This window comes from Thamnophis elegans, chromosome 2 (assembly GCF_009769535.1).
Source record: "Thamnophis elegans isolate rThaEle1 chromosome 2, rThaEle1.pri, whole genome shotgun sequence".
Taxonomy (NCBI): Eukaryota; Metazoa; Chordata; class Lepidosauria; order Squamata; family Colubridae; genus Thamnophis; species Thamnophis elegans.
In genome coordinates this window covers 7804515-7820854 of record NC_045542.1, presented here as the reverse complement: position 1 = coordinate 7820854, position 16340 = coordinate 7804515, and the positions used below count along the sequence as shown (strand labels likewise).

Genomic DNA, 16340 nt, shown 5'->3' with positions numbered 1-16340 from the left:
CCTTTTTTGCACTGAGGAGAAGCTTCTGTCCAGCCATAAAGCCCAGATCGGTGGGGGGGCCTGCAGTGATGGTTGTTCTTCTGGAACTCTGTCCCATCTCCACATAGGATCGCTGGAGCTCAGTCAGAGCGACCATCGGGTTCTTGATCATTTCTCTTACTAAGGCTCTTCTCCTCCGATTGCTCAGTTTGACCGGGCGACCAGCTCTTGGAAGAGTCCTCACTGTGCCAATATTTTTTCCATTTGAGAATTATGGAGGCTTCAGTGCAGTAGAAATTTTATTGTAGCCTTCCCCAGATCTGTGCCTTGCAATAATCCTATCTCCGAGCTCCTCGGGCAGTTTCTTTGACCTCAAGCTTTTGCTTTGCTACAGTATGCATTGTCAGCTGTAAGGCCTTCTATAGAGAGGTGTGTGCCTTTTCAAATACAATACAATACAATAGCAGAGTTGGAAGGGACCTTGGAGGTCTTCTAGTCCAACCCCCTGCCTAGGCAGGAAACCCTATACTGTTTCAGACAAATGGCTATCCAACATCTTCTTAAAGACTTCCAGTGTTGGGGCATTCACAACTTCTGGAGGGAAGCTGTTCCACTGATTAATTGTTCCAACTGTCAGGAAATTTCTAAGTTGCTTCTCTCCTTAATTAGTTTCCACCCGTTGCTTCTTGTTCTGCACTCAGGTGCTTTGGAGAATAATTTGACTCCCTCTTCTTTGTGGCAACCCCTGAGATATTGGAATACTGCTATCAAGTCTCCCCTAGTCCTTCTTTTCATTAAACTAGACATACCCAGTTCCTGCAACCGTTCTTCATATGTTTTACCCTCCAGTCCCCTAATCATCTTTGTTGCTCTTCTCTGCACTCTTTCTAGAGTCTCCACATTTTTTCTACATCGTGGAGACCAAAACTGAATGCAGGATTCCAAGTGTGGCCAATCAAATAATGTCCAATCAATTTAATTTACCACAGATCAACTCCAATCAAGGTACAGAAACATGTCAGCAACAATCAAGAGAAATGGGGGGCACTGGAGCTAAATTTCAAGTGTACTTACGTCAATGTAATATTTCAGGTTTTTTTTTCTTTTTAATACATTTACAGCCATTTCTAGAATTCTGTTTTCACTGTGTCATTATGGGGTACTGAGTGTAGATTAATGAGGAAAAAAATGAATTTCAACAACTATAGAATGAGGCTGCAGTATAACAAAATTTACAAAAGTGAAGGAGGTCTGAATACTTTCTGAATGCACTGTATATGTGGAAGCATCAGCAGGCAGAGGGAGGGATTGCCCTACAAGAGACATGCTGTAAATATTCCAGAAAAGTGTAGGAACAATGTAAGCAGTGGTAGTGAGAGCTGTGGGAAGTTATCATCCAGCCCTCTTCCAGAAAAATGAAATATCCTAGGAAATATTGAAAAGGCAGAATATTTCTCTGGATGTGAAAAGAAAGAAACATGTTTTAAAAGACAGAATAGTTGCCTGTAGCTTCCTGCCCATCCCCACTTTGTCAATGGGCCATTAAGAAGGCCAAGATAGTCCACTTTACATAATAAAGACTTCACCAGCAGCTGCAGAAAAGCATGATAATATTGGCCCTTTACTCAACTGACCGCATGGCATCTGAGAACTCATCCATACCTGGATTCAAAACACAGCCTAGAGAGTTGCCCCTGCATGGCCCTATGGGAGTCTGACAACCAATCAGAATTCATTTCTTACACAGGAACAGGAACACAGAGAGGTGGGACTGAACAGGTTATAAAAAGCCTAGCAAGCCCCTCCCTCAGCCCTTCTTCACCAACATTGAAGCATGTGATCCCCTTTTCTGTTCAGGGCTCAAGCCACGTGGTCCTGTCCACCAATAAACCATCTTTCCAAGCAGCCTCCGTGTCTCCAGTGTCTTTTTCCCCACTTGGAGCTGAACCCAGAAGGACATTTCTTTCATCAGTGCAAAATTCAGCTTCTAGTCCTTTGAAAGTGTGAGATTATACTTGAAAATGTGTGAGAAGCCCATGCCTGTTGAAACTGCAGGTCAGCTTAGACGCTAGATATTATTAAATCAGAGGTGGGTTGCTGCCGGTTCAGTCGAACCAGTAGCGGTGGCAGTGGGAGGCTCTGCCCACCCGCTCTGACGAGCGCGAGCAAACCAGTAGTAAACCAGTTAGCAACCCACCACTGTATCAAATGATGTGGGGATTACATTTTTGAGCAACGTTTTTTGCATCTACCTTTTGATATCACAAGGTATGTGTGCACATATTGGTTGACTGAATAAATTTATATGTCACCCATCTCACCCAAATTTATGAAATTTGGAAGGTTGCTGGGAGATAATACAGCATTAAAAAATACTAGAATCCAAAATAATGAGAAGAGAATAATCTATGTCCCGGAAGAAATGTTTCCAGATCTAGCATGAACAGGTTTCATGTTAACAGAAGATGTAAGAATGGGTTCACCGACAAAAGGGCGACTGACAAAAGCACGCCTGACTAAACCGCGGTGACAAAACCGCGAGTTCTAAACCGCGCCAACGAATGAGCGCTGAAGCGCGCCGACAGAAGAGCGCTGTAAACCTAAACCTAACCCTTACCTTAACTTAAATTGTGCTTCTGTCGGCGCGCTGGCGGTTTTAGCGCCGCGGTTTTGTCGGCGCGCTTTAGTTCTGCGTGCATTTGTCGGGTCACGGTAAGAATGAACTTTAAAAAATAAATTAAAATTAACAATTTCTATTCAAATTAAAATGAATTCCTTCCACCAACACTCACCCTAGAATTTTTTTAAAAAAAACCATGATCCATGTCAGATCCCAGGGTGCTGGAAGTCCATTGCTTAATGGGATGGGGGGCATTGAGAAAGGAGCCAGCAATTAAGGAGGCGGGGGGTGGGGTGGGGGAGGGCATCTGCTTTATCTACCAGCTTTATCAACAGAAAGAAGAAGGAAGAGTAAAGAGACACAGAAATGGATAAAGCCCCTCCTCCACCCCTCAGCACAAAAGCCTCTGAAAAATCAGAACTGACAACTCGGAAGCTATACTCAATGGGGAGAGAAAACTCATCTGGGAACACGGGGAAGGGGGAGTTAGTTGACTGGGGAGAAAAAGAAAGTCAGTAATATCAGGCCATTCCCCACCCCTCCCCTGCCCCCCATGCAAAGCCTTGATTCAGCAACAAGATAAGAGCACAAAGCCAAGGATAAGGGGAAGAAGGACAGAATAAGAAAGCCTCCAGGAAGTATTTGCTTCAATCCAGTGGGCCTGTAGAGAGGACTGTGAAAATAATCTATATATTAATCGCACTAACAGATACGAGAGTCAGGCATTCAAGAGCCTACAGATAATCTGATTTATAACATGGCTCAAATCTTCGCCTGAACGCAGCTACAGGAACTCCTCGGCATCTGACTGCAAGTGGGACTGGAATTTCCACTGTAAGTCACTACGATTTGTAAGCCAAGTCAGATCCAATTTTGTGACCATTTTACTGCCGTTGTTGTTAAGTGAATTCGGTTTCCCCAATGGGGCGTATTTTGCCAGAAATCAGCAGGAAAGGTAACAAGCTATGATCATATGTGACTGAAGGAGGTGAGCCAATTGCCAAGCACCCGAAATGCAATCATGTGACCCCCCCGGGGATCTTGTGACAGTCATAAGTCACTTTTTTTCTGAAGCCATCTAACTTTGAACAGACCTTAAACGAACAGGCATAAGTCAAGGACTACTGGTGACACTATATTCTTCTCATGCAAACTGTCATGTTCTTTAGAAAAGTAGTTTGCTTAAAAAAAGATTGACTTAGTGATGTAATTGCAAGGATCTTATTTATTGCCTTCAAATTTGTACGGCGGTTCAAACAGATTATGCTACCATATTGACTCTCCAGCTAATCTGGTATCCAAAACTCATCTCCCTCAGAGCAAATTCTAGTTCACTAAAGTTCTCCTTTCACTACCTAACCTCGTGCCTTCTAGATGTGTTGCACTACATCTTCCATAATTCCCAGTCAATATGGCCAAACATTGTCCTATTAGGAACTGTTGGAGATGTAATCTAGCACACCCAAAGGGCAGTGCACCCTACCATTGCAGCTTAGCTAGCTTCATCTTATACCTTGAGTTAACTTGCTTTGGTCCCAGTGGTGGGATTCAAATAATTTAACAACCGGTTCTCCGCCCTAATGACCATCTGGGTAGGTGGGGCTCGGTGGTCATGTGACTGGGTGAGCGTGGCCAACTCAACGTCACTCCCGTCGATCGGCGCTTCGCCTTAGCTCTTACAATGTCATCAGGGTTAACCGGAGAGGCAGTTTCTGTAAGCAGGGCAATAAAGATTAGGCTAGAAAAAACACCAGAATGTTTCCTTCCTGCCTTCCTTACAGGATTAGCCCTGTAAAGCGGAAAAAAACAAAAGGAGATTTCTTCCAACAATCGGTTCTCTGAACTACTTAGAAAGTTACCAACCGGTTCTCCTGAATAGGTGCGAATTGGCTGAATCCCACCACTATTTGGTCCCAACCATTTTACAGTACTGGCAGAAGCAGAATAGGAAATATGGTCTCTATCTTTAATGAAAGTACAGAGCCCCCAGAGGTGAAATTATTAAAGCAGAACATCCCACAAGTGCTTCTCCCTCTGGTAGTAAAAATACCTTTGTAATTATAAATTAAATAGCCCTTCTGTTCCCTTCCATTGAATGAATGGCCTGAAACAACAACCTCCTTCTAGGGAAAACCAAGCATATCCTACATTTGGATCAGAGGTGGGTTCCTACCAGTTCGCACCTATTCGGTAGAACCGGTTCGTCAAATCTACCGAACCGGTTAGAAGAGGTTCCACCAGTGGACCCGGAAAGCAGGCCACACCTACAGAAGAGGTTCCAAAGTTTTTTGAAACCCACCACTGATTTGGATCTATCTTGACATCTGGTCTAAAGCTAAACTACTTGGGTTCAAAGGGTCTGCATTCAGTGCACCCCTGGATGAATTTGTATTGCTGCGGCCACTTTTCTAAAATGGCTTAAGGAGGAGATTCACAACCAGACCCAGAGTAGCACATCTAAAATTGAAAAAGTCAGCTTGTATTCAGCCTCTGACTCTCGTTTCCAAGCATGTAAACTAGTAACGCCCCCCTTCTACCACTCCAGCTTCTCTTTTAAAAGAAAAAAAAAAAAATAAGAGCAGCATAATTGCCACGTTTTTAAATAAAGCAGTGGACACCAAACACCTCCTTTTTTTTAACTTGTAAAGAATGCCATTCTTGGAGATAAAGATGATATGAGAGCATTTTGTTTTGTCACTACCGTCTCCCACGCAAGAGAACTTTTGAAAATGTACTAAGCTTGAAGGAACACAATGGAGATGCTCTTTGGCATGTTGGAATCCATAGCCACCACATCGGCTATTCCTACCCCAGGGGCATGCCATCTGTAACACCAAAGTCAACATATCAGCAAACTCCACTAAACTAAGCCCCATGATGAAAGCATCCCCCAAACCTCCTCAGGGGCTATTTTCCCACACTCAAAATCTCCTTACACAGATCTTCAGAAGTGCTTCTGAAGTAGATGAATCACCTTTTGCTTCAGGGAAGACTAGATCATGATAACAGAGTTGGAATGGTCATCTAGTCAACCCCCCCTGCTCAAGTAGGAGACCCTATACCATTTCAGACAAATAGCTGTCCAGTCTTTTTAAAAGCCTCCAGTGATGGAGCACCAACGGTTCCACCACAAATGCGAGAACGACAAAAGCGCGCCTGACTAAACTGTGGTGACAAAACCGCGCCGACGAATGAGCGCTGAAGCACGCCGACAACAGCACGCTGACAGAAGCGCGCTCTAACCCTAACCCTAAACCAAACCCTAAACCTAACCCTAAACCTAACCCTAAACCTAACCCTAAACCTAACCCTAAACCTAACCCTAAACCTAACCCTAAACCTAACCTTAACTTAAATCGCGCTTCTGTCGGCGCGGTTTTGTCGGCGCGGTTTTGTCGGCGCGGTTTTGACATCGCGGTTTTAGCGCCGAGGTTTTGTCGGCACGCTTTTGATGTTCGCACATTTGTCGGGTCACGAGCACCAACAACTTCTGAAGGCAACCCATTCCACTGGTTAATTGTTCTCACTGTTAGGAAATTTCTCCTAAGTTCTAGGTTGCTTTTCTCCTTGATTTAATTTCCACCCATTGCTTCTTGTCTTGCCTTCTAGTGCATTTGAAAATAGGTTGACTTTCCCTTCTTGGTGGCAGTCCCTCAAATGTTGAAGCGTTGCTATCATGTCATTCGGTCTTTCTTTTCACAAGACTAGATACACCCAATTTCTGCAACTCCTCTTTATATTTCAGCCTCCAGTCACCTAATCATCTTTGTTGCTTGTCCCTGCACTCTTTCCAAAATCTCAACATCTCATTTACATTGTGGTGAGCTAAACTGGATGCACGTATTTCAAGTGTGGTCTTACTAAGGCTTTATAAAGTGGTACCAACACTTCACGTGATCTTGCTTCTATCCCTCTGTTAACGCAGCCTAGGATTGTATTGGCCTTTTTGGCAGCTGCAGCACATATTTAAGTGATTGTCCATTAGGACTCCAAGATCCTTCTCACAGCTACTGCCGATGCCTTCTTTCAGCAGCAACCCAGGAAAGGAAGCATAAATTCATTTGCGTCTAAATATATTTGTGTTCTATTCCTCCTTTATGTGTAGTAGCGTGTATCCAGTCTTGTATGGTTTAGGAGGAGTATTGTAGTGAGCAAGGTAATAGGACTTCTGGGAGAGGAAATTAAGCTTAGCAATGGGCAGAGATACCCACAACAATAAAGCAAACCTGTGTATTTTAGATGCCAAGTAATCGAGGATAAACATAGTAAGGTAGCTTAATGGATGTACAGTTTTATAGCCTGTTCCCCTGATGCGTAATATATATTACTTATTCAAATCAAAATATGATAAGTCCACCCTGTTGCATTTAGAGGATTTCCTGCTGGAACCCCCTGTTCGGTGGGTTCCAGGTGTCTGCCACAATGCCCTGCCTCAATGCCATCAATGGTGCTTTGCCACTGATAAGAGAGGTCTTCTTCACAACGTAATATCCATTGAATAATATCCTATGCAAATTGCATTAAAATGGAGCACTATCCTCTCGTACAGCTGCTCCTTACTGAAACCGAGCTTATACTCCCATGCACACACCCGGTTGTCTAGAGATCATGGTTTCTCAACCTTGGCCGCTTGAAGATGGGTGGACTTCAACTCCCAGAATTCCCGAGCCAGCCTGGGGAATTCTGGGAGTTGAAGTCCACTCATCTTCAAGCGGCCAAGGTTGAGAAACAATGGTCTAGATCAGTGTTTCTCAACCTTGGCTACTTGAAGATGTCTGGACTTCAAATCCCAGAATTCCCCAGCCAGCATTCGCTGGCTGGGGAATTCTGGGAGTTGAAGTCCAGCCATCTTCAAGTGGCCAAGGTTGAGAAACACTGGTCTAGATGATGGTGATCCCCAAGTGGGGCCACTCTTCTTTCTTCCCCAAGCATCAAAATGCCTTAGAAGATTTTGTGCGTCGATCGGTTAAATGATAGTAAAGACTGTGAAGCCAGACTGCTGGACCGAAGCCTTCTGGTATTCGGTGGAAGCTTCTGTTATACACAACGACAAGCCGAGGCATGTTCAGAAAGATGCCATGAGCTGGGGAGGGAGAGGAGCTGCAAATGAATGGGGCAGAGGCAGAATTCTTGCTGGTTGATCACTCACAACAGAGAGGAAGTTGAACAACCGGAACCTTGAAGAGGGGATGTTGCATTATAATCAACAGCTTTGCTGTACAAGGGTGTCTTCAGATGGGAAGTGGAAATGAATGTTTTGCAGAGAAGAGAGAGAGGTTGCTGGGAATCAAGGGGTTCTTTCCTTTTTCTGTCAATCTGGTGTATTTCTTTCTCTTTTTTTTCCCCACTAAGGAGCCTCACATTACGTCCTGAACCAATAACCACACATCTTTTTATCTGTGAGAGCATGTTCATGCCCATGCACCTGGAACATTTAAAAAAAAAACCCAAAACACCCCAGTATTGTAGCTTTTGCTCGTTTTTTGTTTTTTTTTTACCACCTCTAGCAATCCTATTATCTGGGTTGAAAAATCTGGGTCACATTTTTCTAGGTTTCAGGGGCGGGGAGGGGTGGCGGGACAACGCATTCGTCTGCCAGCAATCCAAAACGCAGCCGCAATGGATCCCCCCCCCCCCCCCAGCAAGGAGGATGATCCTTGACAAGGCAGTCATCCCAGCGGGAATGGGGCTCGGGGCTCCAGCAGACGGTGCCCTGGATCTCCCCCCCTCCCAGGCCTACGTGCTCACAGGCAAGACAGGGGAAGCGAGAGGGGCCACCACGCCGTTGTCACTGCGGTTACCACCTGCAAAAAAAGCAGGGAGACGTCCAGCTCCGGAGGGCCGCTTCTTGCCGCCCCCTCCCCCGCTACGATAGCGCAGTGGCGCTCCCCGATGCACGCCTTCTTCCACCCCCCCGCCACCCACCGGTACCCGTCTGCACAGTGCACCCCTATGAACCTCATAGGCAACCCGCCTCTTTTCTCCCGCTGCAGGCAACTGAGCAGCCCCCCCCATTCCGTCCTCCGGTCCCCGTGTTCTTGACTCTCCACCTCGTGCAGCCCCACCCACTCCAGCAGCCGCCCCGCCGGACGCCCCCGTCCCGTTGCCCCAACCCAACCCAACCCAACCCAACCCCAACCCCAACCCCAACCCCAACCCCAAGCTCACCTTTGACTTGGGTCTCGTATTCAGCCAGGCTGCCTCGCTCGCGGCGCGCTTTCCCCGGCGCGTTCATCTCGACGGGTTGTGTGGCAGGGCGCAGCAGGGCCGCCGCCGCCGCCGCCGCTGCTGCTCGCCTTGCAAGATGCGCACGGGAGATGCGGCGCGGTGTGCGGCGCTCCTGGGCGAGGCGCCGCCCCCTTTCCTTCTGGTTGCCTTCCCCACACAGGAGAAGCTGGGGCTGGAGCGGCTGGATTAACCCCCTGCCTCCCGGCTTCCCCTCCTTTCCGTGCCAGCCACTATCAGCCCCCCCCTCCCGGGTGCCAGGCGCTATACAGTCCAGGGTTGGAGCCAAAGGCTTTGTGTCACTCTCTCTCTCTCTCTCTCTCCAGCGCTCGGACGGCACAGCAATCAACAGCAGCCGAAGAAACGCCAACGGCGACGGTTGCACCACCGGATTGCACCCTCCTCTGCGAATTGCGTTGGAGTAACTACACCTCCTCCTCCTCCTCCTGCGTCGCCCATTCCAAGCAAATCAGATGGTCATCGCGAGTTGCCGCTGAGAAACGACACCTTTCCCTTCAATCGCTTGTTTTTTTCAAAGAAAGAACAACGGCGCATTTCAAAGACATGACAACAGTCATACAGAGTTGGCCCCGAGGGCTGTAACTTGGGATAGCAATAGCAGTTAGACTTATATACCGCTTCATAGGGCTTTCAGCCCTCTCTAAGCGGTTTACAGAGTCAGCATATCGCCCCCAACAACAATCCGGGTCCTCATTTTATCCACCTCGGAAGGATGGAAGGCTGAGTCAACCCTGAGCTGGTGAGATTTGAACAGCCGAACTGCAGAACTGCAGTCAGCTGAAGTAGCCTGCAGTGCTGCATTTAACCACTGCGCCGGCTCTTAAAAGCCACATGTTCAATGGAAGATCTTTGGTGCTTCGTGTTGCAAGAGGACAGGCACGGAGGATTGTACCTGCGAGAGGGAGCAAAACTGTTGTGCTTGTATCAGTGCCAAACAGGAGGAGTAACAGGAAAAAGCATGGTATATAAGAGCTATCTGTTATGGCTCTGCACTATTTGTGAACCAGGCTGTGGAACATGGCTTGTTCCATAAATCGTAGTGTATAAATCTTGGCATTTTGATGAAAATAAGGCTCAAAGTTATTGCATTCTGTTAAATGTTGCCTTCCCAGGGAAGGGGAACTAAACCACTTTAAAACAAATATCAAAATAGAAGAAGATCCCTTTTTTCCACACACACTTTTCTCTCAAGTCTCCTTCCTTTGATTCAAGCTGCATAAATGATTAAATGTCTCCAGAAATCCCTTCAGGGAAGGCCTTTGTGGCATAGATTAGAGGTGAATAGGGCTGGAGCTGGAAATCTGGCTTCTTTATGTCTGCCCTTTAAATAAACCCATTTCATTGTATTGGAAGATACTGTTTTCTCTCCTGGAAGATAATTTCTCTCTTGGAAAATAAAAGGAATGGGAAGCACATGATGCGTTTTGCCTCGGGCAGCAAAATTTCTCCAGCCAACTGAAGGCAGAAGTATTTAACTGAAGTAGATTATCATTAGGCCAGAGACGGACATCCTTGGCCAACATGTGCCTGTAGATACTATCTTGGCATTCATCCAGCAATCTCACTCACCTAATTTTTGATAGGCTCCTTGAATCATAAATAAATGAAATGGCAGAATGCCAGACTTCAAATTCATTTTCATTTCTAAGAACATCTCTGGGACCCACATGGGCCTCAAAGGCAATTGGTTAAAATGAGGCATGGCTGCAGCCTTTTTTGAAATTTGCAAATATGTGGAAGGGTGACAGAAGGCATCTAAGAGCCAGGAAGCTAGTTTGGGGGTACATCAGTCTTGTGTGGCTGGTCATGTGGACCGCATCAGAAAAAAAGGACATTTTTCCCTCAGCATTTTATGAAAATAGTCGCAAGAGGGTCTCTTAATTCCAACTGTGGCCCCCAAGATTTTCTGTTCTTCGTTTAATATGTATATTTTGTGTTACTCCGATGGAAGATGGGACAAACAGAAAAGGTATGGAGATGAATTCCTCTTTATGAAACCATAAAGTCCATCGTGGCACGACAAAACCGCGCTCGACTAAGGCGTGCCCGACTAAACCGCGTCGCTGATGTCATCAACAGGGCGACAACAGCCAGCGCGGAGAAAGAAGGGCGCTTTAAATAGCGCTTTGAAAGCAAGCCAATTCAACTTAAGGTAAGGGTTAGCTTTAGGGTTAGCTTTAGGGTTAGGTTAAGGGTTAGGATTAGGTTTAGGGTTAGGTTTAGGGTTAGGTTTAGGGTTAGGTTTAGGGTTAGGTTAAGGGTTAGGATTAGGATTAGGTTTAGGGGGGTTAGGTTTAGGGGTTAATTTTAGGTTTAGCGTTTACAGCGTGCTTCTGTCTCCGCGCTGTTGTCGCCCTGTTGATGACGTCAGCGATGCGGTTTCGTCGGGCGCGGTTTAGTCGAACGCGGTTTTGTGGTGGAACCAAAGTCCATCACTTTTATTTAGAAATATTTCTGTGTTCCCCAAAATAAATGTTCTGATCAAAATAGAAAATAGAAGTAATAAACGACAGTAAAGAGAAATGCTGCTATATTTAATATGTAACGTCAAAACCAGTAACCATCTTTAAATAGTTAATAGCTAGCCTAGACCAAAACATGCAGCTTTTCTCTTTCAAAAACTATTCTGCCTCGATGGAATAAGCAGGATCAGACCAGCCAGAAAGAACATTTATTTATGCAGTCTTAGTACAAGTCATCTTTACATTAAAGGCTCGGTGCAAAAAAAAACCAACAACACCAGGGCATAAAACAAAGTATAAGTGATATGATGTCAACACTCAGGAGGGCCTCCATTCACAGGCCACTGCTAATTATATATGGAGTTTGGTGCTTGGAGCCTTTTTTTCCAGTCTTTTAACTCACACAAGATTCAAATGTACTTAGCTCAGTCACTAAATAATATTTGAAAGGTCAAATATGTAAGGCAAATTATAGTTATAGACATAACTTGTCTTGCCCATTTAAAAGCGGAGTCCTTTTTTCATTCAAAAGTAATTTTTATTTTTTAAAGAACAAGAAGTACACAGCTTTGTCTGAATCAGATTCAAATCAAGCAGATCAAGGAAAATTAAAATGAGCCGTGCCAGTTAAAATGTTCCACATTTCCTGTCTCGTCTTCTATGACCACCACTACCCCCCGCCCCCCCACCCCCACCCCTTGATCTCTTTTGCTAGGATCATCTATAGCTAGCAAGAATAAGATTGAAGCTGGTGCCTCCGGTGCAAAAAATGGGATTTCCCAGCACAGAAAGCTGCTTTGCTTTAAATTCTACACTCTGCGCTGGTCCACTGCAAACACCCCCGCCCACTTGGGAGGAAGCTGAACAGGCACTTTCAAAGCTGGGATTATGTGGCCTCTGGTTGCAAAACCACAGGCCTGAATAACATGGGGTGGGGTGGGGGGAGACGGGGACGTTCTTGATATATAAAGATGGACAGAAGGACCATTCAGAGAGGCCTATTTTCACACTCCTCAACGGGCCAGAGGAGAAGGAAGGAGAGGAGCAAAATATGCTGCAGCTGAACTGCGACATCGGGCCTTGGGTTCAGGAACTAAAGAGGCATTGCACACCGACCACAGCCAACGCTTGTGAAAAATGAGGAAGTTGAAGAGAGAGAACACAAGCCAAGCTTTGCAATGAGTTTCACTTTTTAGGCTAGATGTTTCCTGTCCCTCTTCCCTGGCATCGGGCACAAGTCCCTTAAGGGAGGTTGCTTAAGAAACATCAGTTCAAGGGGCAAGTAGCAATAGCAATAGCAGTTAGACTTATATACCACTTCATGGGGCTTTCAGCCCTCTCTAAGCGGTTTACAGAGTCAGCATATCGCCCCCAACAACAATCTGGGTCCTCATTTTACCCACCTCGGAAGGATGGAAGGCTGAGTCAACCTTGAGCCGGTGAGATTTGAACAGCCGAACTGCAGAACTGCAGTCAGCTGAAGTAGCCTGCAGTGCTGCATTTAACCACTGCGCCACCTCGGCTCTATAGATACTTCATTGGTGAACACCTGTATTACAAAAATCTTACCTGTCTGCCTTTTCTTGGAAAGCAGCAGATTTTACCCCAGATTCCAAACTGGGATACCTCTTTACTCCCCCTAGAGCAGGGGGTCTCCAAACTTGGGAACTTTAAGACATGTGGACTGGGAGTTGAAATCCACAAGTCTTAAAAGTTCCCAAATTTGGAGACCCCTGCCTTAGAGGGCCCTTTCTCCTTCAGCCAATGATTCCACCACATCTGGGGAACTGTTCTTATAATCATGACATGAATACAGACTTCCTTCAACAACAACAAAAAAGTAGGATGGGCTGAAACTTTTTTTTTTTGAACCCACAAAGGATGAAAGCAGAGCTAGGGCAGTATACCAGTGGGAACCCATGGCCAGGTTCCTCAACCGTGGCAACTTTAAGATGTGGGTACTTCAATTTCCAGAATTCTCCAGCCTGCATGGGAATAAAACACTGCTCAACAATGCTGAATACCCAGCAGTCTAGCTGGCATGTGGAATGCAGTGAGTTGTAACTCACCTCATCAGGAGGGTCCCGGGTGCCTTCCCTGACTCATTTACAGATTTCCTGCCACCATGTTTAATCCAGCAGTGCCAAATACTTAAAATATTTATCACTAAATACCCAGGTTTATTTTGTCCAGGGCCAATCAAGTTTCCTCTCCCCACCCACTATGGTTTGGAAATGTGGGAGAACGACAGAGAAAGGAGGTTGGAAACAACTTTCCTTACTCTTTGCATCACTGCTCATACTGCAATTGTGATTAATGAATGCATGTTTTGCATTAATGCATTAATCTGGATAGGGGAACTGCCTAGCAGTAGTGGGATTCCAAAAAATTTAGTACCAGTTGTGTGGGTATGGCTTGGTGGGCGTGGCAGGGGAAGGATACTGTAAAATCTCCATTCCCACCTCACTCCATGAGAAAGTTACTGCAAAATCCCCATTCTCTCCTGATCAGCTGGGACTGGGGGGGGGGGGGGGAGGCAGAGAATAGATGGGGGCGGGGCCTGTCAGAGGTGGTATTTCCTGGTTCTCCGAACTACTCAAAATTTCCGCTACCGGTTCTCCAGAACTGATCAGAACTTGCAGAATACCATCTCTGAGATGCAGGATCAAATCCTTACTCCAGTGGTTCCCAAACTTGGCAACTTTAAGAGTTGTGGACTTCAACTCCCAGAATTCTCCAGCCAGCTGGAGAATTCTGGGAGTTGAAGTCCACAAGTCTTAAAGTTGCCAAGTTTGGGAACCACTGCCTTACTCAATCAAAAAGCTGTCATTTCACAGTTAACTTAGCTCACGATTGCAGTGGGTTAAAAGTGGGGGGGGGGGGATTTTAACTGTAAGCATCCAGAGGAAATTTAGATTATAAACACTAAGGTAGCTACATTATTATTAACATCTTTATGCCTGATACTCCTTCTTTTTAAATTTTCTTGTTGTATATTTTTATTGTTTTTAATAATTACGGCTGATTATGTAAATTTGGCAAATATCAAAACAAACATGGAATTCTTCAAGCACTAGACTTTTATTTCTGAAAGAAAAAGGGTTTCTAGAACACCCCAAACTACCTACTGAAATCCAGCAGCATTTGCACATACTAGTTCTCGCAACACAAGTTGCATTAAACATTTTGAAAGCGAAATGCCGTCACTGAACAAAACACCAGGGACATGGACTTAAAATCATCATTAGCTGCTGGTTCCACCTGCCCACTTACCTCCCCCCCCCCACCCTCCAACAGGAAAGCAGAATAAAAACTAGTGTAAGCAGGGCAAAAAGAACCCATTGAATTGAAAAAATGAGTTTTAGTAACTGATCCCTTTCAGTAATACTCCAGTCAGGACTGTTGAATTGTTCAATTCCAACAATGCCAGAGTTTGGTTGCTGGAGATGTTGTGGGTCCAGAATCAAAGCGTGCAAGCAGTAACTCTATATTCAGCATTAATTATCCACTTAGGCATCTGGTAAAATTTTGCCTAGTGGCTATTTCAAATGGAAGACAGATGCAAATTAACATTCAAAGGATGATATCCAAAGGCTTAGCTTTGATCATTACATAGTGTTTTGCTAGTCCACAAAATGTCTAGGAATGATGTGTTTATTATACAATACTTATATTTTTCTTCCCATTTATTTCAACCTCATATTTTAACAAATATTATAAAACATTGTGATGAAATAAGGTATCCATTACAAATATAAACCTTTGGGAAGAAGTCACTCAGAAACACAACGTAAGAAAAAATATTTTTAAAAGGGACTCATTTTTTAAAAAGGAATGATGAAATAAGTTTAAAGTGAGGCCTTTAGATTCCAAAATTCCAAGCCTCACTTATTCCCTGATGAGATCTAAGCTGGAGATGGGGGAAAAAGGGATTTGGGCATCATAGTGGGGTGCTTAGTGAAATGCCATCCTAATCTTAGTTGCTAAAATGGCTAATTCTATGCCTGCAATAATCAGTATTAATTCGAAAACTACCAATATAACAATTCTGTCATGTGGCTCTAAGGTGAAATCGTATCTGGGAATAATGTGGATACTTTTGATTATCCCACTTTAAAAATGGCATTACAGAGGTTATGATTAGAAGGCTAGAGCACTTCCTCTTCAAGGAACACTTAGGTTTTTAGCTTGGAATGAAGGAGGTTAAACAGACAGGACAGAAAATCATGCATAATACGCATAATATGGGGAGGAAGTAGGTTTCCCTCCTCCCCTTCTCTGACAATGTCAGGTCATCCACTGAAACTAGATGCAAACAGGTTGAAGACTGGCTGAGTCTATTGCACAGTGAAACCAGTGGATTCACTACTGGTAGTTATGGTAATGGCAGTCAGTTTGGATGGTTCAAAAGGGGGGTTCATGGAGAACCAATAACTACTAATATTGCAGGTTATTTACCAGATCCTAAATCACAGCCACCATCCATCAACACTGGTTGTTGAAATCAACAATAGAAAGGGACTTTCATTTTCCAGTCCATGTTTGTGAGCCTCTCAAATGCATCCAGCCAGCCACCATGTAACATAGAATCAGAGGTGGTATTCAGCAGATTTTGACCAGTTCTGGAGAACCGGTAGTGGGAATTTTGAGTAGTTCAGAGAACCGGGGAAACGCCATCTCTGACTGGTCCCGCCCCCATTTATTCTCTGCCTCCCGAGTCCCAGCTGATCAGGAAGGAATGGGGATTTTGCAAAAACCTTCCCTTGGAGTAGGGAGGGAATGGAGATTTTACAGTATCCTTCCCCTGACACGCCCGCCAAGCCAAGCCACGCCCACCAAGCCAAGCCACGCCCGCCAAGCCACAGCCACAGAACCAGTAATAAAAAAATTTGAATACCACCACTGCACAAAATGCAAGATTAGATGGGTTAATGACATGATGTACTATGACATGATTGTACAGGACAGAAGCCATTGTAGAAAAGAGCCGATTCATTGCCACTGGAGGTGTAGCCTGCATGCTGCAACAGAGA

At 45.0% G+C, this 16340-nt stretch overlaps 1 protein-coding gene across 1 annotated transcript in view; it reads right to left on the bottom strand.

Moving 5' to 3' along the window:
• ARHGAP4 (Rho GTPase activating protein 4) overlaps positions 1 to 9411 on the bottom strand; it is a 69602-nt gene extending 60191 nt beyond the window's left edge. The window contains exon 1 of the mRNA XM_032211502.1: positions 8768 to 9411. Within this exon, the coding sequence (XP_032067393.1) occupies positions 8768 to 8834 (67 nt within the window). The 5' untranslated portion in view covers positions 8835 to 9411. The remainder of the gene's footprint in view (positions 1 to 8767) is intronic.
• Positions 9412 to 16340: the final 6929 nt, after the last annotated feature.